Source organism: Dipteris shenzhenensis, chromosome 1 (assembly GCF_047967505.1).
Source record: "Dipteris shenzhenensis isolate YYH24624 ecotype China chromosome 1, Dip_SZ_1.0, whole genome shotgun sequence".
Taxonomy (NCBI): domain Eukaryota; kingdom Viridiplantae; phylum Streptophyta; class Polypodiopsida; order Gleicheniales; family Dipteridaceae; genus Dipteris; species Dipteris shenzhenensis.
The window spans coordinates 43,069,070-43,089,578 of NC_141596.1; the positions used below are offsets into that span (position 1 = coordinate 43,069,070).

General features: G+C 41.1%; 1 protein-coding gene across 3 annotated transcripts; it reads right to left on the reverse strand.

Annotated features, from left to right (window-relative positions):
* Positions 1 to 12,368: 12,368 nt before the first annotated feature.
* LOC147905886 (Polymerase/histidinol phosphatase-like protein) lies at positions 12,369 to 15,317 on the reverse strand. Of its 3 annotated transcripts, none has more exons than XM_087375247.1 (6): positions 15,270 to 15,317; positions 14,597 to 14,923; positions 14,302 to 14,423; positions 13,706 to 14,014; positions 13,446 to 13,615; positions 12,369 to 13,318 (listed from the first exon to the last, which is right to left on the reverse strand). In XM_087375247.1, exons 2-6 carry the CDS (start codon positions 14,870 to 14,872, stop codon positions 12,870 to 12,872), a joined length of 1,326 nt encoding a protein of 441 aa, XP_087231373.1. In that variant the 5' UTR covers positions 14,873 to 14,923; positions 15,270 to 15,317; the 3' UTR covers positions 12,369 to 12,869. The 3 variants fall into 3 exon arrangements, with proteins under 3 accessions (XP_087231373.1, XP_087231365.1, XP_087231358.1); XM_087375239.1 differs by lacking the exon at positions 15,270 to 15,317 and adding an exon at positions 15,112 to 15,258; XM_087375232.1 differs by lacking the exon at positions 15,270 to 15,317 and having other exon boundaries at positions 14,597 to 15,258.
* Between the last annotated feature and the right edge of the window lie 5,192 nt (positions 15,318 to 20,509).

The following is a 20,509-nucleotide window of genomic DNA, read 5'->3' on the forward strand; positions in this document are numbered from 1 at the left end:
CTTTTGCAAATGGGTCTACATTTATTTTGAAACATGTGAGACATGTGCCTAAGTTGACCAAGAGTCTTATTTCAGTGGGTCAGCTAGATGATGCTGGTTTTCACACCACTTTTGGCTTTTAGAGTTGGAAAATTCAGAAGGGCTCTATGCTTTTGGCCAGGGGTGTCAAGTGTGGGACTTTGTATCCCTTACATGTATCAGGGGTATTTGATCATGTTGTTGCAATAACTGAGCAGCCAAGCACTTCTTTGTGGCATTGCAAGTTGGGGCACATGAGCCAGAATGGAATGAAACTCTTATGCCATTTGGGTTATGTACCGCATTTGAGTTTCTCTGATTTTGAATTTTGTGAGCACTGTCTCTATGGGAAGCAGACTAAATCAGCCCATAAAAGAAGGGGAAAGAAAAAGTTTGAAAAGCTTGATTTGGTGCATTCAGACGTATGTGGTCCCACACCTACACGGTCATTAGGCGGGGCTGAATACTATGTGACATTCATTGAGGATGCAACTAGGAAAGTGTGGGCTTATGCTATAGCTCGGAAGAATGATGTGTTCCACGTATTTCAGAAATGGCTGGCCTTGGTTGAGAATCAGTTAGGTAGAACGCTTAAATGCCTACGGACTGACAATGGTGGAGAGTATCTCTCTCATGACTTTCAACATTTCTGTGATACACGTGGGATTAAGAGGGAGCTCACATCCCCTCGTGCTCCAGAGCAAAATCCAGTTGCAAAAAAGATGAACCGTACCATTCAAGAAAGGTTGCAATGCATGCTTTCCAATGCAAGTCTTTCTGGTGGTTTTTGGGCTGAGGCAATGAAGACTGCAGTGCATGTGATCAATAGATCACCTAGTAAGATTTTGGATGGTGGTATTCCTGAAGAGGCATGGAGTGGCAAGAAGCCCTCTTACTCTCATTTGCGTATATTTGGGTGTGAGGCATATGCACATGTGCCAAAAGAGCTTCGAAGGAAGCTAGATCCTAAGTCTAGGAAATGCATCTTTCTGGGTTATGGTGAAAGTGGAGAGATGGGCTATCGTCTCTGGGATCCAGAAGCAAAGAAGATCATACGCAGCCATGATGTAGTCTTCAATGAGAAGAAGATGCATAAGGCACCCATGAGGGATGTGGAAATGAGGAGAATCACTTTCCAGGATGTGAATGTACCTGCATATGTTGATAGACAGCAAGCTGTCCATGCACCAAATGTGCAAGAAATGGTACCACCAAATACTCCCACAGGTATACAATCAAGGGTCGATGATGGATCATCTATTGGTGGCAATGATGAGCCAAATGTGGCTGATATGCAGGTGGGACAGCAAGCTGAAATGCCCTTCAGAAGATCATCTAGAGTGTCTAGACCGCCTGATAGGTTTGTTCTAGGGGTATACTATGTGATGCTTACTGATTGCAGGGAGCCTTCTTGCTACAGAGAGGCTATGATGAGTAAGGATCAATGCAAGTGGGAGTATGCTATGCAATCAGAGATGAGTTCACTTATGAAGAATAAGACTTGGGACTTGGTTTCTTTGCCACATGGAAAGAAAGCGTTGCCATGTAAATGGGTCTACAAGATGAAGGTTCATACAGATGATAACCCTGCAGATATGCTGACGAAGAGTCTACCTAGTCAGCGGTTTGAGTATTATTGTGTATTGATGGGCATTGGATAGTATGCTCACTGGTTGTTCTCCGTTAAAGGCACATTGTCCTTTAAGTGGGAGGTTGTGGGGGTTAAAGGTCACTGTGCCTTTACCCCGGTTATGTACAATACTCGAACACATATATAAATGAAAGAAAAAGAAGATTAGGGTGGTTTTGCACCCACCAAAACTTGTGTGGCTCTCTGTTTCTCTTGCTCCCTCTTCCGTTCTTGCTTTTGTTGAGAGCACTCTCAATGATGGACATATGGAGACAATGCACGACGGGCATATGGAGATAGTGTAGACTTGTATATATTGTCAAATTTTTATCTCAAATGATGTAATAGTTTGATGTAAAAGGACAATTTTGTACTCAAAAAATGTAAAAAATACAATACAATGGCCACTAGAGTATAATACATACCTTTACAAAAACGCAAATTACAAGCCCTAACTTGCCCTTTAAAAAAATTGACCACAAATTTTAACGTTGAAGCACTCTCAAATTTTTGACCAGCATCAATATTACCATCGAAAAATGATTACAAGAGTTGATATTTCCATCAAAATAAGAGTCAAAAATATGTTTAGAAAACTTTGAGAAGTGTTGATGTGGCTATCGTTATAAAAGTTTCTATTACAGTCAAAATCTTAAAATATCGATTATAATTTCACTAATATTACAATAGTAATACTGATGCTTTCTTTTCGATGCTAATGTATATGTTTTTATCGATGGATTCTAGAGTTAGAAAAAAAATTTCAATGTATTTTTCGTCGAAAAAACGTCAAATTAGTTGAACTATTGTAGTGTAAAAACACATATTGTGCTAGAAAGAATACCAACATCATGATGAGTACATGTGTCTATTTATACAAAACATCTCATTGCTTCTCTATATTGAGTATATCATAATAAAACTTAAGATAACAATTAAACTTTATACAAAACATCTCATTGCTTCTCTATATTGAGTATATCATAATAAAACTTAAGATAACAACTAAACAGAACATAACATGACTTAGGATTAAAAACCCTTCAGATCTTCCCTAGAAAAGCAAAGATTTTCTAACCTTCTTTATAGATGAAAAAATTATTGTTTTTACATGCATAAAGGAATTCATTCACTTCTTCCTTTTCCCCCATGCATGCATTCATAGTTTTTGCATGTCACGCATCATGCATGCATCAACAAATGAGATATGTGATGTATTATCAAATCAATATTTTATGCATGTTGATGCATGATTATATGCATATACATATATATTTATTACACGTTACATATACACATATAACATTACACTTTACACACATGCATGCGTGCATGCACACATGGACACACACACTCAAACCCACCCACACACATGCATGCATTTGCATGCACATACATGTACATACACGCATTGCACATTCAAGTACACACACATGTGCGTGCGTACAATTATACATGCATGCACAAGTACATGCACATGCCAAACATCCACATGCACATGCACTCGTACATGCACACACACATGCACACACATTTGCATATTGTGTTCAAGCATGGCTACAAAAAGGCAAGATTCCATGAATGTAGGGTTTTGGATTGCCAAGTTCAAGCTCCATATGACATCATAGGCCATGTTGGTAAGAACAAAGCCAAGGTTTATATTTCAATACGGTATTTGCCTAATAGCCAACCCATGTGGTAGTGAGACACATGGTAGTATCCATGTCAATACCTAGAGTAGTGTTACGAAATTGTATTTCTGATATTTCTTACTATGGATATTATTTTATTTTTGTGTGTGACTATCGAAAAGTATTCAATAGGAGTGCACCGGATGTAGTGGGGGTCCTAGTAGATACTTTGTGTGGTTTAGTTGGGGATGCCTAATTGGCTTGTGATTTGCCATACTGGAAGGTTAGTATTGTGGGTGATTCCATGTTAATAGTGATGTCACTAGTGTTATTGGTGTTATGTTTGATTATTGTTCTTTGAGTGCAATTATATTGGGATTGATTGATTTGATGATTCATTCAATTGGTTGTTAACAACTAGTGTATTTGGCAATTCGAGTACAAGTGATGGAACAAATTATGAGGATTGGGATTAGTACGAGGCTATCGATTAAGGTGATGCACGGTGCATAGCATATGGCCATGGCCCAATTGTGTATCTCATTGGTATTGTAAACGTCGGGCAATATTTGTGATAAAAGACATAAACCATTTTTGGATAAAGCAAGCCCAAAGTTGATTTGTAAAAAGTAAAGAACGTAGATAAAGTAAGCCCAAATTGGCTTTGTAAAAGTAATCCCCTACTTTGGGAAAAATAACCTTTTGGATGTACTATTATTGGTTCTTTGCCTTTGGAATGTGCAATCATAAATACTCTATATGACGAGCAAGAGTGACCATCTACAAGGGCAAATTGGACCGCATGCCATGTCGCTTCTTCTCTCTCCTTGTTTCCTTTCCTTGATTCATAGTTTTGATGTTGATAATTTTGTTCGATATGTTCATTTATCAATTATCAATTATCGTAGTGGTATGAAAGCAAGGCTACATTCTTGGTACATAATTCAAATGGGAGAAGAAAAGGCTGCTAGTCCTATTGGTCATCCTCCTCCTTTTGAATAGGATCTCAATAGCTATGTGCAAACAACTGTAGCAATACTACATGTGCCATCTTTGATGCTCTCAAGCTTCTGCAACAATAGCATAGAGAGGTCCCTTGTGACGGGGCTAAACAGGCTACCGCCCAGGTAGAGTTCCATACCTGACGTGCTTCAAAGTCAAGGTGGAGGGAGGTTTTATCTCCAATAGTTCTTTGTTGACAGGGTTCTACCCTCACAGAGTTTAGGATCGAAGAGAAAATGGCCATGTTATGCGCATTCAGCTTCAATATGCCACAGGTCGCTTTAGAGGGTTGCAGATGGCTTTGGACAGAGAGATTGTACAGAGAATCCCATGTCGATCGACCATTCCTCGGTGCTTGAGGATTTAATTCTCTATGGGCCTGACGTGATTGCTATTTGCTTGCGGTCTACTTCCCTCCAATTTGTTGTTCCTCTAGGCACTTCCAATACATTGAACTCTATGAAACAGCTGCCACGACTGGGTACACCCACATCAGCCCTTTGCTTGCTGCCATCAATCCAACATCATTGTGTGTGAGATTACTCTCTGTACTCTTGAGCCTTGGCTATAAATTCTTTCTTTGCTCACGAGCAACAGCCTATCTATAACAATCTTCTACAGCCTCTGGGCTCCATGACAGTGCGCAAAAATAGTGCACAAAGGAACATTGGGGTAAGTTTTTGCGTGAAGCTATCGTGATAGAGGAGTAGTTTGCAAAACGCTGATTGCAGTTGGCTGATCTAAGGATTACTTATTCACGCACCCACAATGACGACAACAATTCTCTATGATTGCACCCACTTGTACATCCAGTAAGAAATACCTCTAAGAGTCTGAGCAAGAGCTTATCTGTTTATAAAATAGAGCCTCATATAGCTCCATCTGGGAACATGAAAGCATGATCTATCCGTATTGAACTCATCATCAAGGGCTTCATGAATTTGAAGCCTACCTTAAATTTCCTACAGTTTGTCCGCATCCGTGTTTGTGGTTTTCTTGTTATCGTTGTTGAATTACGGTTGCTCTCAGAGGTGGCTAGCTGGGTATAGGATTCTTTTAGTTTGCTCTAACATCTTAGCATCGGCGGTGTCCTTTATGAGTCTCACAGTAAGTTTCCAAGATGTTGCAGCAGAAATACCACACCATTTCCAGCGTGGCAAGAGTTTGTTGTAGAGAGCCAACATTTTTAGCAGTGCTAAAGCAGTCTACGTTAGTAGCTGACCATTATCCTTGTTTTAGTTTTCTTGTACCATGGATTTAGCATTGCTGCATGCTTGGAATACGTCCCTGCGCCTCTCAATTCTGCTTTAAGAGCCATGGATTAGTTGGTGGAAGCAAGAAAAGGTCCCATTGATGCTCGAGATTAAATATATCTGGCAAAGCAACACTCGGAGGGCAGGTAGGCGGTTGTGAGCAGCATTTGCAGGACTTACGAACACTCCCCAACAAGCATGCTATCTAAGAAGCCCACGATTGCTCTCACATTAAAAATGGCTCCTTTCTCATCCATAGCGTGCAATTCTACGAAAATTATATTAGAACCAACGCAATGCATAGGAAAGATGCAAGCGATAAATTGTGAATCCTAAATCTATAAATTCTCAACTCGATTGGTATCTTATAGTACCTATTGGCCAAATTGGTGTAATATGCATTGTCAAGAAGACAAATAAAGCTTTTCCAAGGCAAAAGGGCCCTAAGTGCTATTGCAACCTAACAATAATTCGGTCCACCATTTCTAATTATTACATTTTGTACATGCTCTTGTGTGGTATTTGTCCTTTCATATATCTAGATGAATCCAGGAACATGCCCAAATTCATCCTCTAAAAAAACAACACACAGTGCAAATTCAATCTCAAGATAGTCACTCATAGGTTTGAAAATATAAACTCCATCACGCTTAGCAAGACTAGCATATACACACATGCAAGCCAAGTATTGAATCTCCATCGAGGCTTAGAAAATGAGTACTCACCAACACACATCAAAGACAAATTTAGGGGAATATGCATTACTAAGAATTTAAGGGATTCAAACTTTGTCATGTTGCAAACGATAAATTACACTATTAATTTGCAGATAGACTGAATTAAAAAAAGGACCTAGACAATGCTTAAGGAAAACCCTAATCCTAATGAGCATATATATGTGTGTGTGTGTGTGTGTGTGTGTGCATTTCAATCCATCTTAGACTTATCATTCAAAACAGTACGTGACAATATAATCTTTACAAGGAGGGTTTTATGAAAAAAAAAAGCAATTTACTAATTTATAAATACTGAATGATATTGAAGGAGCTCCACTCACTTGCATCCATCCACAAGAAGGACAAGTTAGCACAAGAACCCTTAATTGTGGGACTGCAGGCTTCAAAGTGCAACTCCACTTGTTATCGATGTCACAATATCATAAGCTATTTTTCATAGTAAATTAAATCAACCTTGGATGGTGGTGCATCATGTGGCACCTGAGCACTAGAGTCATAGGTATCCAGATGCTCAATGTATATGGTGGAAGGCTTTCACACTTTCTGAAACACAATTTTACAGATTATCCCAAGTAAGGGATCAAAACAAACTACATATCTCCATTTGTCCGGTATCCTCCTTCAAATAATGGACAATATACAATATAATAATCCGCTATGCCACGCTCATCATATTACACACAGTAATAGGCTCAACTTCCTATGTGGGAGGTCATAGTTGAGTTTCCTCAAAAGTTGTATTTGCCTCCCTACTAAGAAGGTAGTTGCCTCCTTCTCTATACATATAGAAAGAGACAGAAAATGAAGGCAATATGTAAAAGGCTTGTCCAAGTCCATACCTTTCCATACACTACACACATATGATAGGTCACGTAAGAAAAATATCCCAAGATTTGGTGTTCGGGGGTCAATCCTCTTAGGGATGAATTAGTACAACAAGACAGTAAAAAGTTCTCATGCATATACATAAATATCCATGAGAACTTTTTACATAAATAGGCATACCTAAGTGTTCGTCAGTGCTACTTTGGACACTGATTTTGTCAATTATGCAGAAGGTTACTTGCATTGTGTCCTTAATAGGGATGGATCTTTACGGTGCTTTGATTTCCTCACTAGTTTCCCATAGGGCATTGAGGAAGGAAGCGCCATTATACATAATCATTATTAACAAGTTCTTCGGAGAGGTAGGATTAAAATTTTGCTCGTGGACAAGTGTCGTAAGGATAACAAATGAATGCTACAACACTAGTCGATGCATAAGGTTTTACCTCCAAGTATGCTTTTCACAGTTCGTGTTCCTAGCTTTGTAATACGAATCATCTAATTGTTGAGTCAACAGGTGGCAATCTCTTAGCTTCCACTATTGCTCCAACTAGTTTGGTGTAGTAAGAAGGATCATAATCCTGTGTTGCAAATACAAGTCAAGTACGGGACATAAACCTTGTATTAATCTATATAACTTATTCGTGATGTACACCCATGTTTTACCAATATTCAAATCTCTACCAGATGTACATCATGAAGAGAAATCATCAAGGTCTAGTATACATCATGAAGAGAAATCATTAAGGTCTAGTAAAGAGATACTCGCCAACCCAAATCAAGTATATACACGCGTATGTGTGTGTGTGTGTGTTCAGGACGACTGGAGAAATTCTGATCATTGGATTATTGAGAATTGATTTTGTTTATTGGATCAAAAGACTTGCACAGGGATAGTCGTTTCATTCAATGTACCATTTTGTTTAGACTTCTTTCAAATTCTAATCTTTCATTCAACGCCTCTGAGTTTCATCTTATCAAAGAATTTGAGAGTAACCAAAACATCGCTCCTTGCATTAGAAACAATCACCTTGAAATGATGAGTCAAGACTCAGACTCCCAAAGGAGATCATGGATAGACAAAGAGCCGTCCTATTAACCAACCCACAGAGATAGAGACAAAGAGAGGGAGTTCTATAAGCAAATCTGAAGTCATAGACAAAATAAAGGATGCTATGGCGGAATGTGGTAACATTGTATCTTGCGCGGATATTCTTGCATTAGCTGCTCGTGCTTCTGTCATACTTCTGAGTGCCGTGCCCAAGATTTTTTCTTTTATCGGCTTCTTGGACCATATTTTTATGAGAACCCATTGAATAATCGATTTCAATTTGTACTGCACAGGGATTTAGATGGCCTGTCTACCTAGGAATAAATGATACCTTAGCAGCTTACCAGCAATGTGAACTTGCCAAATCTGCATCCTATGATGTTTAGAGCTGTCAGTCCCCTGGCAAGACTACTCAAGCAACACGATGCAATGCAAAAATTAAAAGCTTCCTCATCGCAGCGGCAACAATTTTGCCTATGACGTTGAAGGTTTCTTCACAGAGTTGATAGAAATAGAAGAACTAGCTTCAAGCGTTTACCATGTGGCTCGCCGTGGGTTTCACACATGCAAGCAACAGCAGTAAAATCACATATGTTCCCACTCTAGTCTCATACTCCCTCCTCTCTTCTCCCTAGACTTTAACCTAGCTTCAAAGAGACGCTGTGAGTGTGATCTTAAGCCCTATGCTGTTCAAGGCAAGATGAGTTGCCATTTCATAAAACTATTGAAAACTGTAGTCTATTATATTGACCTTATAGAGAAAGTAATGCTTAACATATTGAGCTTTTGCAGCTCGAAGTACTCCATTCCAAGTTGGGATTTGAAGAGGTGCCTTGTGAGGTTAAAGGTACTCAAATACCTCGTGAGAAGTAACATGTGACCATAGAGTACTTCAAAAGGTCACTTGATTTGAAGGCATTGTTGGATTAGGGTTGGTCACGTCCACACCTATAAGCCCCCAAATGACTGCATCAGGGGGGTGGACCATAGGACAATACAATTAGGTTTGGGGCTGCCACATGGACAGCAAAAGGGCTGCCATGTGGGCAGCACAAAGAGAGATTCCTGGCAGGCAGATCTGGCAGAGACATTTCCAGAGGCTGTCCACAGATGGAAGGGGCAGACCTGCGCAGGGTTTGCAGGCAAGAAAGAGGGAGGTGGTGCTGACGTCAGTACCTGTAGGGGCAGGTACAACAGCATGTACAAGCTGTTTTGGACCAGTCTCTCGGAGGCTGGCAGAGGCCTGGAAGGGTGCGGGACTGAGGCAGGTGGAAGGCAGGAGGAAGGTTAGATTTGGGCAGGCCTGCCTAGGGCCAGTGGCAGCCTGCCACATGGCCAGGCAGGGCCAGTCAACCCCCAAGAAAAGTGCCCCACCAGGGGAGCAGCAAAAGTCGAGTGACGGGGCTGATTGGGTTGGCCAATCCCCCCCTACCAGTCAACGGCTTTGCCCCTCTATAAGGGGACCCTTGGGGCCCCCATAATCATGCCCTGGAGCAGATATACCTAGATGAATCCATGAACATTTCCAAACCCATCCTCTAAAAACACAACATAGTGCAGTTTCAATCTCATGATAGTCACACATAAGATTGAAAACCATAAACTCCATCACGCATAGCAGCGACTAGCTACTATGACATCCCCACTGACGTCATCCGCGCCCAACAGTGGGTGTAAACCATCGTATAAAAATATGCTCTCACACGGACGTGAAGGGCAAACTCAGCCATGACAAAGGCTAGCACTAACAGAGAAGGCTAATAAAAAAGTAGTCCAATATCTCTTCATTCAAGCTGCAACTGCTTGTGAAGTCTTAACGATTTCATTTTAGTCTCTCCCAAGCGAGCATCTAAATCTAGCTGATAGGGCAACGCACCATTTAAGATAGTAAGAATTATCGCAATACCAGCAGGCCGCAACTTGGATGCAAATCCATATGTGCGTGTGTGTGTGTGTGTTTTTCCTATCAAACAACTATCCTACTACCCTCGGGCATCAACTCCATATATATTATGTTACTACCCTCGTCCAAAATTTAGGGTATGGGGAGACGAGGTCCATATAAAATATGCATGGATTTCTTACAAAATTTATAATATATGCAAGGAAAAAATATGAAAATATCAAGGGGCGTCCCACAAATGATAAGGAATATACCTTGAAAAATATGCAAGATTTTAAGATTTGTACATATTTTGCATAATATGTGAGACCCAAAGGGGAGGTTTCACAAGGTGAAATTTGCATGTCCGCTAATATGGCAGAGGCATATACCTAGATGAATCCAGGAACATTCCCAAACCCATCCTCTAAAAACACAACATAGTGCAGTTTCAATCTCACGATAGTCACTCATAAGATTGAAAGCCATAAACTCCATCACGCATAGCAAGGACTAGCTACTATGACATCCCCACTGACGTCATTAGCGCCCAACAGTGGGTGTAGACCATCGCATAAAAATATGCTCACACACACAAATCCACACACCCACACATACTTGAGCATCCATTTATACAAAGTCTTCGTATTGAGTTTTTGTCGACACTCCAGACGTGAAGGGAAGAGTCAACCATGACAAAGGCTAGCACTAAAGGAGAAGGCTAATCAAAAAGTAGTCCAATATCTTTTCATTCGAGCTACAACTGCTTGTGAAGTGTTAACGATTTCACTTTAGTCTCTCCCAAACGAGCATCTAAATCTTGTTGATAGGGCAACGCACCATTTAAGATAGAAAGAATTATCGCAATACCAGCAAGGAGCAGTGGATCAACCACTTTTGGGTCTACATCCAAGAGGAGAAAAGTGGGCTGGAGGGCTGCAGACTAAGCTTGGAGAAGCTGCCCACCTAGGCTACGAACCCGGGTAGTAAGGTGGAGGGATTAGTGGACGGAGAGTCTACATAAGCTTAGAGGAGGCTTAGGGATCTAGTAGAGCCAAGGTGATAGTAGTACAGCTTTTGGTAAGGACTAAAGACCACGGTTTGGTGGGGCTCGGGCCTCTTGTTTATTGTATCCACTTGTGGACTGAATTTGTTGGTGCTATATCTCTCTTGGATCTGTCTATTTACTGGCTTGCACAAATACCTATGGTTGTGACGTACACACAAGTACAGAAGCTTTGATTATGTGGTGAAACACTTCCGTGTGTGTTTCCTGGGGATGCTCTATCAGTGTTCTGATGCGGGATACCCTCTATAGGGATTTCGTTTCTAACAGACATTAAGGCCCAAAGAGTACACACAAACTTAACAATCCAGGCCCTACAAAATCAAAGGAAGGAAAGTCAAGGGCAGCCAGGAGGGCTCCATCCCAGAGGGCCAGCACCCCAAACACATCATTGCATGCAAGCACTAGAACGGTTCACATGCAAACTGCTTGCCACCCCAAGGCTCCTGTCGCCATCACTAAAGTTCTTGCATGGAGCTCAAGGCCCTTCACATAGGAGATTGCAAAGCCCATTCATGCATGCGTAAAATGACCAAAACAAGACAAAGAGTGAAGGTTCAATTGGATAAGAACGACATACACGTGACATGGGACGTGGAGATCCATACAACAGTGTACATCAGGCGGGAAAGTTCAAAATAAGGGCCACGTCATCAGCTCTTTTCAACATCAACCTACACCCTCTGCATCTGCCCTGTCACTTTGCAGAAGCCCATAGCAGCAGTTCCTATCATATATGAGTAGCCTAGTCTTGAAACCTGCCAGCAGTCTTCCCAAAATATCCACAGTAGCAGCCTCCATAATGCAGCCAAATCAACAATTCTCGACAATGCAGGCACATCAGCATTGACTTGTACCACTGACCCGGTACAGCAAGGAGTACTTGTTTTGAACTAGGGAACACTTCTTACGTAAAAATTCCTTCTTGTATAAGAATAATAAGAGTGCTGTGTTGAAGCTCAAAACCATGACACACGCACGTACACGCAAACATAAGCATACAATGTCTGCCTTCTTGATACCCATTTTCCATAGCCCACATCTTCTCCAATAACTTGCAAATTCCCTTCCAAAAAAAACAGTTTAGTCTCAGTCAAGTGTTGAGAGACACACGCCTGAAAGAGCATACACACCACTGAAATGAATGTGCCTTGGAACAAATTCTAACAAACTGAACTTTAGCAAGGCAAAATATGCAGCTATATGAATCCATGTACAAATATTAACCCATTGAATCAAACTAGATCATGTAAAATAAAAATCAAAAGTGTCATTATAGTGTCATCATGTTCATCCACAAGATTAGGAGCCATTTATTATGCATGTCAGCGCCCAATCCAACAAGATCTGCACCCATTTTGCCAATACCTAATGGTGGGTGTATATGACGGTATGCACATATGCTGTCACATATGCTCACACATCCACAGACATACATGTGTGAGCATGCAACCATAAATCCAGGTATAAACCTGGAATTGAGATACATTGTTGGTGCAAAGTAGCACCTTTTGAGGTATAAGAACGAATCTGCTTCATACAAGACATGCAAGCGTGCAGCATCTCATTGTTCCATGTATACCTTATCACCCACAGAAATCTTTTCAAGCATGATACCTTCACAGAATGGAGGCATACAGTTAAGAAATCTAGATCCTCAAGAATCATTAGCTTACAAAATGCCTTCTTGCTTTATTAACAGCAAAGCCTCACAATCATTCCCCATGTCATGAGAATTGGCCTTACCAACCTCGGTGACCAATGTCACCGAAGGTCAAACAAATTGTTGACTGACAACCAATATTACCTTGCCTTCCTCGGCAATGGTCTGATGCTCAAGCTTTAGGTGAGTCACTTCTTCTTTTACAAATAGCCTCTCATCTTCTGTCAACCATGGAGAAAGCCTGAGAAAAGCACTAGGTCTTCCCTCCTTCACCGAACATCCAAGAGATACATCACCTTTCAAACTCTCAGCTCCACATGAGAAGTACTTAAGCCCCACAACTTTGTCAGAGCTGATTTCAAAAGTCTCATGGGCAAAACCTTGCAACAGCTCTGTAATTGCAGTGCACCATATTGGCTCAGCCACACGCAAGAACTCATGTATGGTTAGCAAGGGAAGTAAAACTTTACCCAATTTGGTCTCATCAGGATCCCCCCTCCCATGGAAATCTGATCCTCCCAGCTTTACAAGCTGATAAGTCTCCGCCAAAGTTGCAAATCCTACAAGCCAGCAAAATTGCACAACCTGGATAGGCATAAGATTCTAAGGGTCTCCTGGCAGAGTATGATGTAAAAGAATGGGAGATGTAATCCAGAAACACGAGAAATAAAAAATAAGAATCCTTACCGTCCGCTTTTCCATCACCCCTATACACTTCCATTGCATGAAGACCTGCGAGTTTCAATCGTTTTATTACAGAGAGAGGATCTTTCAGAGTCCAAGGATGAGCAAGTGCAGCAACCCCTCCTGTGTCACAAATCAGGCGTACAGCATCTTCAGCAGCCAGTTCATAACCCCTACAACAGAAGCAGACATCAGAATATGCCAAATTGCCTCACCCATTCGTAAGAGAGTTCAGATAAGGGGACACGAGACTGCTTTCTTACGGGGCATAAGCAGGTCCCCCATCATAAAGGTATTTGTTGAAAGCCTCTCTCACACTCTCCACATGCCCAGCCTCAACCATTGCCCGAGCGACATGCACCCTCCCTGGTGCAACTCCAGCTCCAGCCAAGGTGAGAATCTGCTCCAATGTTACTGGTTTTTTTAATATTCTCAATTTGTTGACCATGGCTTCTGCTCGATAATACCGTCCTTCCCGTATTCTGGCTAAACTCTTCTCCAACTCCTGCCATCTTGCAGGGCCGCAACAGCTATAGTAGCCAAGTATGTGAACAGGCTCTTCACGTCCAGTTCTAAACAGAGAAACAGAAAATTATGGCCTAAGCTCATCGTAGGCTGAGCAGCACTACGTAAGGAGGTGCAGCTGTGGGCAGTCTTTGAAGATAAATCAATATGAGAGATCGTCTTTTATAACGCAGCCAGAAGATTGGTTCATAGGTGAATGTGTCATAGGACTAAGAAAAACGGAATCACACATGCAAGAGGCAGAAAAAGAACCGCATAGCACTCTCTTGCAGAAAAAGAACCACATAGCACTGTTCTAAAGAAAATACCAAGCGTAAGAGGGAATTACACCTACCTTACTACTTTTGCACTTATTTCCACCCCGGGAATTAGCCTTATCCCAAATCTGTTTGCCGTTTCCAATGCAGCTGGTACGCCCGCCAAAGTGTCGTGATCTGTCAACGCAAACACCTGCACCTGCTTCATCTATATATTATAAGCTAACCTTTTATAGGACTTGTTACCTATCCAATGCTTATAGCTCGCCGTGTTCGAACATTAACGAATTGATTTCTACCCAGATGATCAAAACCAGATTTGAATCATTGAAGCTAAACAAAACCAAACAGACGAAACGGAATAGTGGATACCCCACTCATAGCAGCTTTCTCTAGCAGTTCGACCGGCGAAAGCATTCCATCACTGCAAGTACTATGGGAGTGAAGCTCTATGATGGGAGCTTTCCCGGATGCGGAATGGTCTACTCGAACCCAATCTTCAGAAGAGGAAATGTCTGCGGCAGCTGCGGATGCTTCTGCATCGATATCAGTATACAGGGAAGCCCACCGAGATACATACTTTGCTGCGGCCGACACCTGCTCGGAGCCTCGCTTCTTCGGATGCTTCTTCTTGCGGCCTTTGCCCATTGCCGTCTTCTGGTGGGAGCTTCTTCGATCTTAGGTCTTCTTCTGGGATAGCTGTGGCAACAACAATGTGCATACGAGTAAGTTTTGCGTTTCGGGAGGGGGCCTGAACTTTATCTGCCCGTAGCGAGGCAAGCCTCCAGAAGCGGAAGGTAAACTTGCGTGGGAGGATCATTCAATTGATGCGAGTACGCTACTGCTCGAGAAACAGGGGAAGAGAGAGTCACGATCGGAGCTCTCACTCTCTACGAAAGCTTTAGCGTCCGGTCCAAAGCTGCTTTTCTCTGTTCCTGTGTTCCAGATTCCGGGTTCCGACACCGTTTTTTGTTCTCACGTTTCTGCAAGCCTGAAAACGTCTGGAGGAGATCCAAAGATCCAAATACAGAAACCAAAATCGTACGGGATTGTGGCAGATTGTGCGGGTCGACGTCGCTCACGCCAGCGCGAGAGCCAGAAGAAGCATCTCTCGGGGGCGATGCCGCGGAGCATTCCGGCGAAGCGCATGGAGGCAGGCTTCGCCGATTGGCTGGAGGTCGCATCAGCGGCGAGTTTAATCGTAGAGCACTGCCCCTAAGTGGTTCAGTTGTTCCGCTTTCAAAGGGCCTCAAATTAGCAACTTTCTAGTACTCAGGCAATGCTAACAAAATTTTGTTACCATTACAGCTCTTGTGTACTCAACACCCTCACCCACATTCACTCATCTTGGCTCCCCGGAAAAAACAAGCCCTTCCCCCTCTCTATTTTGTTTTCAACATCATTCACTTCCCCTCTTCCCCCTCTCTATTCTTATTAACTTCATTATATCATTCCCTCTTTCTATTTTTGTGAGCGTAACACAGGTTACTTGATATTAGAAAGACAAACACGCTGAACAGCTTCCTGTGGCCTGCCTTGGAGATCCAAAATGAAAAAGAAGACAATGGTATGCTTAGGAGGGACAGAGAAAGAGAGAGAGCGGAGTGAATGACGAGAACAGAATGGCGCTAACTAAAAGTGGACAACAAATTATCCAAAATTTTGAAAAATACACAAAATCTCCTTTTTCATTTCTGCTGCAAAGCCTTTACTAAGACCTGCACCTACGGCACGCCAAAAAGAATTACAGTGCAAGCCGCGCAAAGTTATGCTCTGTGTAAAATAGAGGATGCAAATCCCAAATCTGAACCTTTCCTATCACTATAGATAGGAACACTGTTCAATTTGTGCACCAAATCACAAGCCCAAGACTTTGGAATCGGTCTGTGAACACAACAGCATTTCTTAGGCCTAGATAGAAGAAAATTATCCTTGAAGACTTTCCATGAAGGAAAGTTTACCCACACGTAAAGATCCGCGGTCGAAGAGGTTGGAAAGTCTGTCCCCACACGGAACGGTCCGTGATTGGCGGAGGATCAATCTTCGTCATTCAATCAGGAACCTTTCAAAGACGGAATCACCAACTTTCAAAACCCGAGAGCACAAAAATCGAGTAGCCGCCAAACAGATGAATGAAAAGATGCCACATGTTAATCTCGAGACTAATGCATCAAGTTTCAAGCCCCTCCCACTGACCTTCCACATGGGGGAATTAATCGACATCGAACATTCTAGGAAGGAAAGTGTTTGGAATCCAGCTTGTGGCCACCGATCGCTCGTCGAATTCCTCGAATGTCCTCCCCCAGCCCATTCCCCTATATGTAGTCAGCTCCTAGCAATGAATGGGTTTCCAAATGCCTCTTGCAACCTTCACCTCCACATGGTCGATTTACCAAAAACAAGAGTGTAGGGTATACTTGGGCACTACCTCCTACTATATTGGTAAAGTGGGCTCTTTTGGATGAAAAGGAGAAAGCACATGCTTCCTTTTGTGCGTTAGGGTGCAATTGCATTCCTTTGCAATGTTTCAAAAATTTTGATCATTAGAAGGGGAGAGACACAGAGACAGCAGGTGGTATAAGAGAGAGAGAGAGAGAGATTGCACTACTCATCCCAAAAGACGTAGGCTCTTGGATGAAAGTCTTTCTTTTGATATGTTCTTACATTTCACACATGGTGCTCATGAAGAGATGCTGGTCCAAGAAGATCTTGAGCTGGAGAGTAAAGAGGATACATCTCTGGACCTTATTGCACTAAAGTAAAAAACACTCGGGGGAGTAGTCTCTACTGAAGGACTTGATTTGGAGACCTGTAGTCTTGTCCCTATGCTTCCATCCTTCACTATTCAAGGTCAAGAGAATTATGTGCTATTCATCGACATGCTCAACCTCTTTGACTTGAGGGAAGATTACGCATTGCATTAATTGCTCAAGATTGTAGTTTAGACCGTGATGTTGGTATTCATGATGATGATTTGATGGTACGAGAAGATAAGGTTGAACCCAAGGAAGCACTCTTTACGTGATTTTGTCCTTCCAAAGGTTAGTGCTTCTTTTGAGGAGATGGATGATGAGACCTTAGCAGGTCCAAAAAAGATGAAACTCCAGCAACATAGAAAAGTAGAGAGTATCACAAAAAGAAGCACTAACCTTTGGAAGGACAAAATTTTGGAAGATGACGAGAACATGAAGGTAAACTATCACTCTTTTATTTGCTAGATTATTTTTATTATGCTCTGTGTCGTAGGTTTCTCATTACTTTCTGTTTGGCATTGCAGCTGTATTATTGCAGCTGTTTACTGCGGATGACAACTTTCTTAAAAGATCAATTGGGAGCAGAGAAAGGGGTCTTGGATAATTGTCTTCCCTTTCACACTATATCAAAGAGATCCCTACTATTAAGATCCTTATACAATCAGTTAAACAATGATGGAGAGGATGCAGTCTATTTCTTCAGATGTTGGTCACAGCCCCTTGGTGGTTATCAAAAATTGGCAGAAAGACAAAGTTATTCTAGCTGAAAATTTTTATGCTTTGGACATTTTTGGGTATTATCCAGGCTAATAGTGCTCAAGGGCAGGGTACTTTCTCACTTACACTGCATATGTGCTTGCGCATGGTATTAAAGGTCCTCTACACTTGGATGGTTGTGGAAAGCACCATCTTGTAATGTTTAGAGAGGCAGTTTTAACTCCTAATGACAAACAAATAGAACGTGGGCAGCTCAACAAAAGAGAAGCAAAAGAGTAAAAGCAAGGATATTGGAATTGCTAATGTTACAAAGGAGACCAAGTCTCACAACAACAAAAAGTCAACTCGGATTTTGTATTAAATTTCTTAGAATACATCATAAATTCTCTGCTTTGCTCTAGTGAGTTGTACATTGTACTATCTGTTTATACACTTTTAAACTCTATCAATCAACGTGTGGTCCACAAAGATCTTTGACTGCCTCCATTCAGTATGTTTTTGTGCAGCTATTGATTTGTCCAGGATTTGTCTTCTTCTTTTCTTTTGTTCTTTTGTGCCATGTTGAAGGCTAGTTTAAGTTGTGATAAAGAATCTTTTCTTGACTTGTAGCCTTTGTAGTAAACCTGTATGAAATACTTATTTGAGACTATTTACCTTTTGTGCTCCTCCGAAATATTGTGTGAGTCGAGAAAACACATTTCGCGCAATGTAGTGAGACTTGTCCATTCCTTGTGTGGACCAAATTATAGGGCATCCATAATTTTTTGACATAATATGGAAGTTGGTTATAGATAATATGCTGCAATCATAGAATAGATTAAGTCACTATTTTTGTGCTAGAAAATGCCTTAAAGATTTGCCTGACAGGATGAATTAAATTTTCTTACCATGTAGTGTATTATATTGCAACTTGTCCAAGCTTGTTTCATTGATTTTCCAAAAAAATCTTGCTCCTCTTCTAATGCACAATGATCATGCTACCTCTAGGTCTTTTTTCATAAAGTATGAAAAGCTTGTCCTAATGATTTCCATACTCTTTTTGAGCAACACCATCTACGTCATGATCTTGATAGCATTATGTACGAGCTTCCAAGGGGCATACTTCACTCTCAAAACATATCTTGACTGTCTACCAAGCTTTCTTTCTCTTTATGGTGTTGATAAAATTCTTCTAGCTTTGACTCCACCAATAGATTGCTTGATAGGAACTTCCTTTCCATTTGTTTTTCCAATGATTTAAGTACCTCCTTCCTATGCTTTTCTAGTTTAAGTCTCCAAGTGAATCCAATATTGAAAAAACCAACTTTTCAATGATCCGACATAAATCATGCAATGTGCATATATGTACATTGCACAAAGGAATATCAAGGACGTCTTTGAACTCTAGAACAATCTTATCTCTATTAGGCACTTTCCTCCACCATTTAGGATCCATGACATGTGTTGGCTCCTTGCAATAAAGGCATGGAGATTTTGAATTGCCTCCTTTGCTTATGTTGAACATGCACTTGAGGTTCTTGATGTCCACTGCCATATGCCAATCCACTTGGAAATTAGCTTTGCCTTGGACATGAAGATGGCCTCCTTGAACTTGATTTTTGATGATTACTGGTATTTCTATGTGGTGAAACACCCAATCAAGAGTCTCATGGCCCTTTGTCTTAACCTGCCATTAAAAAATCCAAGTCTATTTGAGTTATGTGGTTTTATAATCAGACATTAAGACATTATAAATATGGAAAATCATTTGAAGTCCAAGTCTGTCCTTGCCTCCAATGAGCTAGCTACCAAATGTGCTTCTTTGATTGCACACTAAAATGCTTTGAGTTTGCTTTTGTAATAATTGATGGATCAAGAGCTCTATTCATAAGTGTAATTGATGGATTGAGAGCTCTATTCGTAAGTGTGATGGTCACTCTTTCAATCTTTTAATCAATCTTTCAATCTTTCTATCCTTGGCAATTTCACATTCATTTAGAGCAAATATGAGATGTCCTTGGCACTCTTCAGATGTGATATCATAAAATTCAACCATTCTTCTTTGTAATTGTTGAAGATCGACAAACATCGCTATACATAGTTCTTCCCTTGTTACCTTTGTATACCCTCCAATATGCAAACAATGCCCAATAAAATCATCTACTTGCTGGTTGACTGGACCTCTTAACTTCCACACTTCTTCAAGGTTTTGTAGGAGCACACAATCGATCCTCTGATATTTTAAAGTTGATGATACTACTTTGAAAATAGAGGAGTAACATTTCTTGCTAGCTCCATTCTCATCAAGAGCCTCTTGGATTTAGTTCAATCAACTTTGTTGCTATCTACTAACTGTTGCAAAACGTTGCATTTGATGGTTTTTTTTTTCCTCGAGCATACTTTTTGCAACAGTAGTTGAAAATAAACGTTTTATTTGTTTCACTGGAGGCGCATTGGGATCAACATTCTCCTTTTGAGGCTCTAAAATTTTTCTACAACAAGCACACGCACATAAGAGTTTTTCTCAATTGCCATTAACACAACAATATATGAACATTGTCTTTGTGCTGCATTCAAAATAGCAAAAGCCAAGAAAATCTTACCATGCTTCCTGAACACATCGCTTGCCCCCTCCACTACCGACTTTTAATTATACAATGTTGCAAATTTTTATATTTCTAAGCCCGTCCCCCAATGGAGTTGCTTTCGTTCTTGCTTTCTGCAACTTCTCCTTTGTCGTTGTATGTTCTTCAATTTCGTTCTATAGTTTCTCTTTCAATCTGGATATTTTGATTATCTGTTGCATTTTCATGGTTGCCTCTTGCTCGTATAAACA

What these genes read in the sequence shown, in the direction of transcription:
- LOC147905886 (XM_087375247.1), bottom strand. Translation starts at nt 14,872, where the DNA reads ATGGGCAAAGGCCGCAAGAAGAAGCATCCGAAGAAGCGAGGCTCCGAG. An exon ending in AGAAAGCTGCTATGAGTGGG is followed by an intron (nt 14,424 to 14,596) that starts GTATCCACTATT and finishes TAGATGAAGCAG; the next exon opens with GTGCAGGTGTTTGCGTTGAC. An exon ending in GGGGGACCTGCTTATGCCCC is followed by an intron (nt 13,616 to 13,705) that starts GTAAGAAAGCAG and finishes CTTCTGTTGTAG; the next exon opens with GGGTTATGAACTGGCTGCTG.